We start from the raw sequence: 12,245 nt of genomic DNA on the forward strand, positions 1-12,245 counted from the left end.
TGTGTCTGTCTGTCTGTCTGTCTGTCTGTCTGTCTGTCTGTCTGTATGTATGTATGTATGTATGTAATAGTAGTGGAGTGTTGTATATTGGTAAATTGGGCACACCAATGTCAAATTCATTTCACACAGGCCCACAAATTATCTAGATTTCAGTAGTTGCCATTAAAAACATACCTTTCATTTGAGAGTGCTTTAAGTTTGCTCTCAGAGAGATCTATATAGAGATTTATATAAAATAATATTCAACTGAAGTTTTCTGAGGTAATTTACAAAGGTCACCCGAGTGAATAATGACAACACACAGAGAAACACACAATAAGGTTAGACATATATAGCCGGGATCCAACCCTCACCCCAACATGGCAAGCTAGTCACTCACAGGCCTGTGACACCTTCATCAGCTGCCCTCATACGTATATATATTCTATATATGGCTGATATATTTTCCTCATAAAATGTGTGGAGAATGTTGGCTGGAGGTGTCATTTGTATTACCGGTATGTGTATTATTCTAATGGTGAATAAATTTGTAGAGTTATGGACTGGCTCAAAGGAAGCCAGAAGATGTAAATTCAACAAGGCTTTATTGCGAAGCTTTACAAAAAAGGTGTGTGCTGCCAGCTGGAGAGAGGGAGACAATCTGGTTAAAGTAGGAAAAGACTAGATAAAGGAATGGAAAATAAGAATGTATAGGAATGACTTTGACAGAGTGGAAACATTTGAATTTTTGGGAGTTGATTCACTGTTAACATGGGTGGGTCATAGTGGCAGAATAAAAGAAAAATACAAAAAGGTGATAAATGTTTTGAGATGTCCGACAGGTAGAAAGTGGCGAGCTAGTAGCACAACAATGAAAAGAGTATATGTTGCGTTAATAAGAATGACATGACCGATTATGGCAGAATTAGCTAGGGGTCATTGAGCAAATTTGCTGGGACCCAGTGACTGTCACAAAAGCAGTACTAGGAGAGTGGCAAATTAATTGACTGGTAGTTGGTCAAACAGACTTGGGAAGTGCTGCTATTTATCATATAATGGAGGAATATAGGGGTTTATATGCTGATTTATGCAGCTGGAGCTTAAGAAACTGTGATAGAAGTGACAGAATTTGCGGTAGCTGTACCAGAAAAGAAAATTAGGATGGATAGAAGCTCATCAAATATGTTATGGGTCTATATGGTGGAGATGCTGGCAATGTTTGTAGCGTTAAGATGGATGGAAGAGGCTGGACACAACAAGGTTCTGATTTGCTCAGATAATTCATCATTCTGACAAGCTTGAAATCATTGAATAGCCGTCAAGACATATCATGTGAAGTTCTTGTCTATTAACATAATTGACACATCGAGCATATAGAGAGAGGTGATGAGAAGTAGTCTGAGGGAGTTAGGGGTTCAGGAACTAAATTTAAAGGCAGTCATGTAAATGAGTGAGAAAGCCCGAGTCAGGATAGTATTAAAGTTCTTGAGGGACACTGGACCTTTTTATAGGATATAAGGCAGGTTAGGAATGGTTTAGATATTTATGGTTCGGTGTGCGTGTAAACGTTCTGGTGGTAGATTACTTTCTGGCCCACACTCCGGAGCAGCAGGGGGCACTGTTGTACCTGTAGCTGGACGCCAACCACCTTAAACATGTAAGAAGAAGAACAAAGAGTACTTGAAGGCAACGCGATACTACGCAGCTGCGGTATTTTGAGAAACAGGAAGCAAAGATGGACGATTACTCCTCAAAACAAGTAGAAAATCTCGACGATCCCCCCAATAGCCGGCTCTTCGTGGTCACGAGTCGGTCCATTAGCGAAGATGAACTTCGTGACACTTTCTCTATCTTTGGAGACATCCAAGGTGTTTGGGTTGTCAAAGACAAGCAGACAAAGGAGCCCAAAGGGATCAGTTATGTGAAATTCGCTCGGTCCTCGCAGGCCTGCCTCGCCATGGAAGAAATGCATGGAAAAGTGATTTCGGAAGGAACCAAACCCATTAAGGTAGGGAGAATGTCTTCTGCCCTTGTCGTGACTTGGAAGAACCTTGGTTGCTGCTGTCCAACATTCGGGATCCGGCCCTTAATTAGCTTGTTAGCATGTTACGTCACAGATACACACCTGTCAGTCCTGACGTTTTGATTCACTTCTCTGCCAGCTTAACACAAAATGTAGTGAAACGTTTTAAAATCCCACTGTGCATCTGTTAGTCCTATTTTGTTATGGCGGATTAATTTAAAATCTGTCTTTTCCCCTTGTTTTGTTGTTCCCTAAAGGTACTTATTGCCCAGTCACGTTCTTCAACAAGACACAGAGATGTCGAAGATGAAGAGCTGACCAGGATATTCGTCACCATCCCTAAAAGCTATACTGAGGAGGATCTTAAAGAGACCTTCAAAGTATTTGCACATATCGCACCATCCATCACTCTATCTATATAGATCTGTATAGATTTTATAAATGGCATATGTGTCCTCAGGAATATGGCGATATCGAGTATTGCGTAATACTCAAAAACAAGGCCACGGGGGAAAGTAAAGGACTGGGTTATGTCAGATACTACAAACCATCCCAAGCCTCCCTCGCTATAGAGAACTGTGACAAAAGTAAGGCTGGCTCTGACTCTTCAGTGTCATTCTTCTCCAGAAAGTTTTAAAAGCTTGTTTTGGGTGGAAATTGTGGGTCATAAATGTTGGCTTTTTTTAGCCTACAGAGCCATCTTGGCTGAGCCTCGGAACAAAGCCACAGCAAATGAAGATTATCCTGCAGGATCCTCCAGGAACGATTACATGGGTGGTGCCGAGCAGATGAACCAGTATGCGCTCCCTCTGCGTAAGACCAGAAGCTCATTGATCTAAGAGGGAAGCGATTGTAACTTGAACAATGCCAAATATTCATATTTTCCTTCATAGCAGTGTCTGATATTAGTCTCATTGGAATGTCCTGGTACTAACTGTGATGCTTCTCTTCCTGGACCAGCTGACCCCAACAACTACCAGGTCATTGACTACCGCTCTGCTGAATTCACACGCTCCCTGATGGTGTCAACTCGAGCCGGACTCACCCAGGAACAGCTTTTTGCTTTGTTTGACCTCATTCCAGGCATGGAATACTGTGAACTTCAGCGAGATGCTTATGGAATTGGCAAAGGTTTGCGAGTCCATGTGGCATACAGTCGATAAAGATCAAGTCTGCTTGGTGAAGAAATGTGAAACGTGTGTGTATTGTGTCTCCCCAGGTCATGCCCTGATTCGCTACAGTAACCTTGGATCAGCAGTTTATGCCAAGGAGAAGCTGAATGGCTTTGAGTATCCGCCAGGAAACAGACTCGTAGTAAATTTTATTGAAGATGGAGAGGACCGCAGCGGGTGCATAAACATTTACATGCAGTAAAACTTTTATGTACCCATCAGCTTTGAAAATGGGTCCAAATGTCACCACAAACAAAAGTCCATGGGAATTGTTTACTGTCTGACTCAATAAAAAGTTTGTGATGGAAGTGTAAATGCTGTATTACAGACACAAAGTAACATGGTCTAAGCAAAGTTTAGCTACCATCACGATTACTGAAAATCTGGCTGTGCGCGGAAATATTGCTGCACAAAATGGACAAGTATGCAATACTCCTTTGGACTGAAATGTTTATGGGCATATAAAATAATTTGAAAGATGCATCTCATTTGTGTGTGTGTGTGTGTGCGCAGTTCTGTGGGACGGATGGCCATGCAGTTTGTTGCTGCCCAGATGATGTCTGCAGTGTGGAATGGTCCGTCCACCAGCCAAGTAATGAAACCTTCGGTGAGGAGGGGAAATGATTCTTCATTTAGGTCTGGGGGGATTTTTTATTATTTTTTTAAACTTTTCTGAATTTGACAAAAATAACTTTATAAATTGGAATTTTGTTGTTGGCAGTCAACACACAAAATGTTGTCCATGCAGGGTAAAGGTAATGACTAAAGTTTTGCTATGTCATCAGGAACTATTAAGTACTGGAGGAGCTCCCTTAGTTAAATTTGCCTGATACATTTATCTCAAAGTTGATCAATCCTTGATGTTTGTCATCCTCCAGAGCTTCTCTGCAATGCCAATCTCCCGCATTCAGACGGACGTCAACCTGCCTCCTCCAAAAAAGCTGGCTCCCCCGGACAGCAAGGCGAAGGAGCGCTTGTTTGTCGTTTTCAGCCCCGCCACTCTGCCTACAGATATATTGGAAGATGTTTTCTGGTAACTATCCTCAAGGAAAGTTGAATAAAAATGTAAATCGGCCAAATGGGTTTTGTTTACTCCCTGCCTTTTCAGTCGCTTTGGTTCACTTATTGAGGTCCATTTGGTGTCTGGACGAAAGGTTGGATACATGAAGTACGCAGACAAACAGGTGATTCTTTGAACAGTTGGATACAGTCTTAACGTTTTGGCCGTTACTGGCGTCAAACCGCATCAATCTTCCCCAGTGTGCAGATGAGGCCATGTCGGTGCTCAACGGCCGCATGGTTAATGGAGTAAGGATGAAGGTGATGCTGGCGGATCCTCCCAGAGAGGAGTCTCACAAACGCCTTCGTACCTACTGAGGGAATAGAAGGGTGAGTTTTCTGCTGCAGGGAACGCTGGTATGCTTTTAAATTTTGGTGACAATATATTTTATTTAGCCAATGTGGTATACCTTTGTATTTGCAATAAGGCCAGTTTTATGGTTTGTATCAGAAACAGGGTTTGATTGTATGATGAAACCTGTGTCTGATCGCACCAATCCAACCACAGAATGTCCTACAGAGCAGTTCTGTCCGTGATAAAGGTTAGATAAGCCAGCAAAGTCAAAACAATTGATCATCTTGTCATATTAATGTCTTGCCGAGAACCCAGCTGGTGCTTTGACATGTAACACCCACCAGATGGAAGTGGCACAAACTCACATCCACTTACAGTGAGCAAAATAAGTAATTTATGCACCTCTTTTGCAAGTTTTCTTACTTGCAAAGAATGAGACCCGTTGTAGGTGCACTTTTGAGAGATGGAATCTGAAAGAAAAAAAAAATCCAGAAAATCACACAGGATTTTAAATAATTTTATTGCGGGGAACGATGGAAAATTACAGCTTCGTGAAATTACCAAGATCAAAGATTTCCTGTAGGTCTTTTCCAGGTTTGCACACACTGCAACAGGGATTTTAGTCACCTTCTCCTCATACTGGGAAGACCCATCTATGAACCACCTTCAGTGCTCTTACTGGAAAGAGGTTGTTGCCCAAAATCTTGTGATGCATGGTCCCATTCATCCTCACCTAGTATGGTGCAGTGGTAGGCGTACCCTTTGCAGAAATGCACCCCAAAGGATGTTGTTTCCACCCCCGGGACCATGTGCTTGGGTTTGTACTCATCCTTTCTTTTACCAAAAAGTTCTATTTTCAACTCATCTGACCACATGCCTCCTCTGGACCATCCAGGTGGTCCTCGGACATGTGTTGTTTTGAGAAGGAGCTTGTTGCACACTGCAGGATTTTAGGACTTTGCAGGACTTTGTTTCTGAAGGTTGGCCTTTGACCAGGTCCTCCCGGGTAGTTCTAAGCTGTGCCCTTACCTTTCTCATGATCATCTTCATGAGGCGAGAACTTGCAAGGAGCCCGTCAGATGGAGCTTGACAGTCATTTTGAGTGTCTTCCATTTTTTTACAATTGCACCAACTATTACTATTGCCTTCTCACCAAGCTGCTGGCTCATTGTCCTGTACCTCCTACCAGCTTGCTGTGGCTCTAGTTTTGTTCCTGTTGTCCTTGGTCTAATTGAGTGTGTGGACAGGTGTCTGTTATACAGGTCACGAGTTCAACCATGTGCAATTAAGTGTAGGAGGACTTATTAAACTAACACGTCCGTGAGAGCCAGGAGTCTTGCTGGTTGCTAGACATTCCAATCCTTGTTCCGTGCAATAAAATACAAATTTAAAATTCCTAAAATGTGTTTTTCTGGATTTTACTGGATTTTGTCCTAAAGGTAGAAGTGTACCTACGTTATTTATAAGTGGGTAAACCTTGTAAAGCTTTGTCACTGCAGAGGTTACTATCTGTAAGACATCAAAACATGTTTATAATGTGGATTCCATGTAAGTCCTATGACTGCTGCACTGACTGCACTACAGCGCCTTGTTTTCAGTAAAGGAAAAGATCTAAAAGATCCAGATCAGAGCTTTCCCCAACAGTAGCCTGCATTGTAAGCAGTTAAATAGACGTTTTAATCTTGAGGCTGTCAGGTACAGTATTAAAGACTTTAACATTTCGCCTCGTGACTCTTCCGGGACAATGAACAGAAGACTTGTCAGCATCTCACATTTTGTCACGCTAAAAAAGTGAGCTTGACACGTGCTACACTGACGCGTGTAGTGAACAAAACCTTTTAAAAATGATTTTTACTGTGGGGAAAGCTAGACTTGAGTTTTGTTTTTTCCTGTCAATAACACTGCAGCTTCTTGTCCCCTAGGCAACTGTCACGACACAATGACATCTGACCTGACCCGACCGACAGACCGACGACATCAAGACCTTTAATTACCTGTCTGACCCTTGCTGTGACTCACTGCTGCACACTGCAGTAACCTTCGCTACAGCGTTAGTCTGTGTAGTTTCCTTGCAGCGTTGTGCTTCTCCAACTACAGAATTCCAACGTTAGAGCTTTGCCCTGACTGTCTGGGAATCCTTTGTGTAGCTTGAGCCTAATGCCATGATGAAACTACATGATTAGTGTTTAGTTATATCTGAAGAATTGGCCTCTATCCTATTCTTGCCATGTGCTGAGTTCAATGTCATTTGTTAGACTATCTGTAGTGGGGTTTTTTTGGGGGGGCAACAATAAAGAGAAATGCACAGTCGTCTATTTGTCTTTTTTGTACCTGCACAGAAAATGGAAAACTCTTTAATACTAGAGTTATGTTAATGTGACCTTTAGCCCTGCGATATGAAGGGACGTCATCGTCGATGCTGCTGCAGCCATGGATACAGTGTAATTTCTGCCCACCGCGTTCCTATGGAGATCCCTGTAGATCCACAACCCTGGGACTACAGTAGAATGTTATTTCTCTAGAACAAGAAAGTAGGAACCCAGTCCCTGAGGGCTGCAATCCAACCACACTTCCACCAGATTTACTGGTTGCTTTGGTGCAAGCTGTCTTCTACCTGAGAGGAATGAAATCCCAGCTGGCTTGTGGCCCTCAGGGCCTGGGTTCCAACACCCCTGCTGGAGAGCAAAAATCAATCGTAGCAAATCTTGCATCGGCTGATGTAACACAATCCATACTCGACTTCTAGAGTTGACAGCCTTGGAGTAAATCCAGCACTGGATGTACAGTAATCTTTATTTCTTCCTCAAGAGGCAGCTCATGAGAACATTATTTACATTAGGTTGAAAGTTTGATAAGAAATATCACTTGCACATTGGATTGTTTTAATTTTCAAGGTTTTGTATATTTTCCACAGTCGTTTACATTAGCTTAAATGAAGTTGGCTTTGAACTGATTTCAGTGACGTTTCTCATGATTGACTTCATTTGGTAGCAGCTTTTACATGAATTGATGTCTTCAGCTCTGCTCGTCATGTTTCAGCAGTGAATAGTGCGTTCATCATATGCTCTTTGAAATGGCACAAACACTGTAGAGGATCTAACATGAGCCCAATTTGTTGTAGGAGTCAACATTAGTGGAATTCAGGTAGGAATTGCCAAACATTCACGCCAAAAAGGCCACCTCATTATCAGCCCTGTGTGGTAAACCTGAACCGGAAGCCAAAGATGTGAGGGCACGTGGGAGGGGCAAAACAGAAAACGGGGCGAGAGACAGGCAGTGATGTCATAATATAATCAGGCTTTATTTCTGGAGTCTCTGAAATTTAAAAATCCAACATCTTGTCCCTGGTGTTAAACTCCATGCATCCCTCAGTCCATCCTAGCTTCCATCTCAAGCTCTTCAGTCCTCCAGTGCCATTGTGCTGAGTTCTTCATCAAGCTCCTCCAGGTCTTCTCCTGTGAAGAGGTTCTCATCCACGGGTACCTCCTCATCTTCCTCACTGCCTCCTTCCGCTCCTGATAGACCGTTGACCTCAGCACCACCACAAGCTCCATTCAGCTGCTCCTCTGTGGTTTAATAATAATTAGATTTGTATTAATACATCACACACATTCACCATAATTTGCAGTTACACATACTACCATTAAATAAAGAAACAACTGGTACTACCAATTTGGTTTGTAAATATTTGCAATAAGGTTCGACTGCACATTTTAATGATGGGCATTTGCTTACCGTCTATTTCCGTTGGTTGAGTTTTATTCCTTGAGGTGAAGCGGTCCATGGTTGCCATGGTAATGCCCGTGTTGTCAACTTCTTTTGGAACAAAGCGGGACAGGTCTATGTCCTGGACCTCTGTCGTCTTGGTCTGAAATAAGAGGTGTATACAATGTAGACAACAATAACATGTAGTCACTGATGAGAAGAAATGAAGAAACTGTCCTCCAAAACCCAGTTTGCTCTTGAACTAAAAACGCTGGTGTCTTTGAAAATTAAATGTGAATAGAACAAGCGGCATACACTGACAAGTAGTAAAATAACTAAAGTGTTACTCAACTCTACAACACGTCTCAGCCATTTCATTGGACAAACATGCAGCACAAACTAGTTTACAGGGTTTGTCTGTGCAGCCAACAGACACATTTACCTCTTCTTCATCTTCCTTATTTTTGTCATATTCAGTGTCATCAGCTTCAGCGTCGTCATCATCGACCAACTCTGGACGAAACTCAAACACCTCACGGCCGCTCACCTACAGTTACAAGATTCAATTAAACATAAAGCAATTAAAAACACACACACACACATTCAGAAGCAGCCAAACTTACTGTTAATGACTTTCCAGCCTTAAAGTCAGCCTTCTTCTTCTCCAAATCCTCTCTTGCCTTGTCCACCTTTCAAAAAAAGCAAAAAAAATTGCATGATTACAATGACGTGACATCTGATGTAAACTCGCGGTAGTTTAATGGAAGCGTGCCGACCTTCTCCTGCTTTTTCCTCTTCTTCCAAGCCAGGAAAGTTTCCAGGGTGATGCGGGTCACATTATGCCCGAGAGCTGCGCGCTGTTGGGATGGGCATTAAGTTACATAATAAGAAATATATAATATAGAGGCAAAGCAAAATTGTCGTTTTTTGTCCCCCCCCCACACACACAAAATGGCTGAAATATTGACTCCATACTGTAAGGGAGAGATGTGGGCTACTGTTATTGATCTTTACCTCATTTTCTATCAGTTCCTCTAGTGATATTTCCTCCTCTTTCTCCTCCTTCTTCTTGTCCTTTCTCAGCACAAACCCAGCTGGCAGGGCATGTCTGTACATACAGGTATCTGCCCCACCAGGACACACCCAGAACCAGCCGTATTTACTATTTTCTATAGCATCCAGGAAATGCTTGCACACCTGCAAATAACATCACGGAGATGTCAAAGCTCAACAGGCTGACACTGTGGTTTTACACCATGTTAAAATATTAATACAGTGTACTTACAATTTGCGTTTTGGGCTTCTTCTTCTCGGCTTCTCCGTGTTTTTTGTTGACCACCTCCTCCAGCTTCTTTTCATCCCAGTTATCCATGGTATCTAAACGAGATGGAAGATAAATGGTGGTGGTCTTATATATCATGGGCTTAACAAAATGAATGCATTATGTTTCTTTTTGTTTTAAATTAAAGGGTTTCTCAGCTGATGGGCAGCATGGCAGAAGAATAGTGACGAAGAAAGACATACTGCTACAGTTAATCCGCAGTTTACCTGTGATTCCTCTTTTTACAGCAATACTCATTAGTTTATGTTCTTGATTTCATTGTTCGTGATATGTACTGATAAAACATCCTGGGCATCTCCAATACACTGACCTTTCTCCAATTCTTCATCTCTTTCATCCACGTAGAGGCTTCTTTTCTCGCATTTTCTCTCCACAGACAAATCATGGCTGAATTTGCACTTGTCACCTTTAGTACATTGGCCCTGCTTAAAGAACGCACACAGCACTGACTTTGGGTCGACGCCTACAGAAACGAGAGAAGAGAGACACAAATATTTTAAATTGATGTAACTATTTAATGAACACAAACTGGCTGGCACAACACGCTGACATATTTTATAGCATATGATTGAGAAAGTAACAAAGTCCAAAAATCAAACCAATAATCTCATACTACAACACAGTAAAAACACGGTCGACGGTCACCTTTGCTGACTTTCTGGGCAGCAACTACAGGTTTAAACAGCTCATTGAGTTGGTCCAATTCTTTCTTCTTGTCAGTCTTTTTACTGCCCTTTTCTTGGTCAGCCTGAGCAACCTACACAAGGTAACAAGGGACGGGTAATTTAAACTTCATGAATTTCAATGTTTTTTTTTCCTTTATAACTTCCATATAGCATATATGCTACATATATATATGTAGCATATATGAACATACATGTGCATACATGCATGTTACTCAGTGTGGTTCAGAAATATTGCTTTTCCTATATTATCAAAAAGATAATAGGCAATAAATATGACAGCTAAGAGTTTCATTATTTCAGTAGTGCTAAAATGAGAAACTGGGATGATGATAATAATAATAATAATAATAATAACAGATAATGAAAATAACTGCCCCCAACCTGACGGCCACTTTGTTGTCCATATTTAACTTGCTGTGTTACATTCTTGATGAACTTCTGCTGCTTTGCCCCTTTCTTATTCTTCAAGCCAAATGTCTTATCCTGAAAAACACATAAAGCAATAAATAATATGTTTACCCACTTCGGTAACAATTTGCAACACAGGCAAGACACATGGAAATCATGAAGACTACAGGCTTAAAATACAAGTTTATCTCTACACACTACTGTCATAGGTGGATGCATTACATTTATATTTGCTTGGTACAAATATAAATTTATAAAATATAAAAAAGCCTAAAAACTTAATCAGAGTTTAACATTGTTAAACATTTAATGCTGTCTGTATGCATGCACTCACAGACTATAGCACACAACTAAATTTGATCCATCAGAGAGATTAAAGCCATGAAAAATGAAACTCCAAAGTGGACCATGTGAGTATTTGGTTAAGTTCTAATAATTTTCCACTTTGTAGTCGTCAGTCAGAAGTTGCCTATTGCTTAGCAGGCCCAAAGCAAGACGCCAGCTACATTATCATTAACACAAGATAGTCTTGCGTACCGAACACTCATATATGTGCTCCTAACAACATGTTTTGTTTTAAGAACAATGTTATGTATTAGTACGTCTTTAAACCATTAATAATAAGGTACCCACAATCCAACAATTGCCACTTCGATCGAGTCAAATCACCGATACGCGTTTGTCAAAAATGTTAGCCTTTTGACAGCTGGATTATCGCATTACATTGCAACGGTAATATTTTAAGCATTCTTTGGAAAGATCAATATTGATCGCTACTCGTTGAAAACAAGCGAAGCCGGTATAAGTTTAACTTTAGCTTATGCTAAAATTTCTTAGCACTAAACGCAGCTAATATCACCACCGACTAGCTAATGCTAAACTAGACATGTTGTCGCGTGTACTATTGTACCTCAATTATTTTTTCCTTTTTCTTCTCTTGAGTTTTTTTGTTTCCCGATGCCGGTGCGGGTTTCTTTGGAGGCATTATGAGCAAATTTCTGAAAAGACAAGAGACGCTATTCTTTAATTTGATGCACTGCTTTCAGCTGTAAAATCAGCTCCACATTGCTAGAAAATTAGCAAAGGCGCTCAGGCCACATGCAACTTGTTGTTCCCTTGACGTCAGGACGTCCGAAGCAAAGCATTTCGGGTAGTGTAGTCAACTGGAAAAAAGAAAGAAACGAAAACATATTTTTACTCCACAAATAAACAGTACTTGAAGAAAAGGGTCTGTACATATTATATGTTATCTTCCCGAAAATTGGCATAGTTATGTATTATTATTTTTCTTGTATTAAAATACAAATTCTAAGCGGTGACTGTTACCTTATCCTTTATCAATTTTATTCATTTTGCTTTTCAAAAATATTATTTAACCCTCTTTTCTAAAATGTTTACATCCAATTAAGGAATGTTAACCTGTTAGTCCGTTAACTAACATTTTAGGGGGGAAAACTTTAGATGTTACCTTAAATTTTGTAAAGACCTCATAAGTTGTTTTATTTGATTTATTTTTTTTAATCATTATTTTTAAATAATGGCTGTGAACGCTGCAAAAGGAATGTCGGTTTTTGTA

General features: G+C 40.8%; 2 protein-coding genes across 2 annotated transcripts; one reads left to right on the plus strand and one right to left on the minus strand.

Moving 5' to 3' along the window:
- Positions 1 to 1,675: 1,675 nt before the first annotated feature.
- rbm45 (RNA binding motif protein 45) lies at positions 1,676 to 6,838 on the plus strand. The gene is made up of 11 exons (XM_057048167.1): positions 1,676 to 1,987; positions 2,260 to 2,382; positions 2,463 to 2,589; positions 2,690 to 2,815; positions 2,963 to 3,133; positions 3,222 to 3,351; positions 3,688 to 3,781; positions 4,053 to 4,207; positions 4,283 to 4,358; positions 4,435 to 4,563; positions 6,451 to 6,838. Exons 1-10 carry the CDS (start codon positions 1,715 to 1,717, stop codon positions 4,549 to 4,551), a joined length of 1,392 nt encoding a protein of 463 aa, XP_056904147.1. The 5' UTR covers positions 1,676 to 1,714; the 3' UTR covers positions 4,552 to 4,563; positions 6,451 to 6,838.
- Positions 6,839 to 7,805: 967 nt separating this feature from the next.
- On the minus strand, positions 7,806 to 11,803 carry zc3h15 (zinc finger CCCH-type containing 15). The gene is made up of 11 exons (XM_057048168.1): positions 11,580 to 11,803; positions 10,643 to 10,744; positions 10,221 to 10,332; positions 9,886 to 10,038; positions 9,519 to 9,610; positions 9,248 to 9,430; positions 9,010 to 9,090; positions 8,857 to 8,922; positions 8,676 to 8,780; positions 8,264 to 8,396; positions 7,806 to 8,094 (listed from the first exon to the last, which is right to left on the minus strand). Exons 1-11 carry the CDS (start codon positions 11,652 to 11,654, stop codon positions 7,928 to 7,930), a joined length of 1,269 nt encoding a protein of 422 aa, XP_056904148.1. The 5' UTR covers positions 11,655 to 11,803; the 3' UTR covers positions 7,806 to 7,927.
- Positions 11,804 to 12,245: the final 442 nt, after the last annotated feature.

Source organism: Takifugu flavidus, chromosome 11, assembly GCF_003711565.1.
Source record: "Takifugu flavidus isolate HTHZ2018 chromosome 11, ASM371156v2, whole genome shotgun sequence".
Taxonomy (NCBI): domain Eukaryota; kingdom Metazoa; phylum Chordata; class Actinopteri; order Tetraodontiformes; family Tetraodontidae; genus Takifugu; species Takifugu flavidus.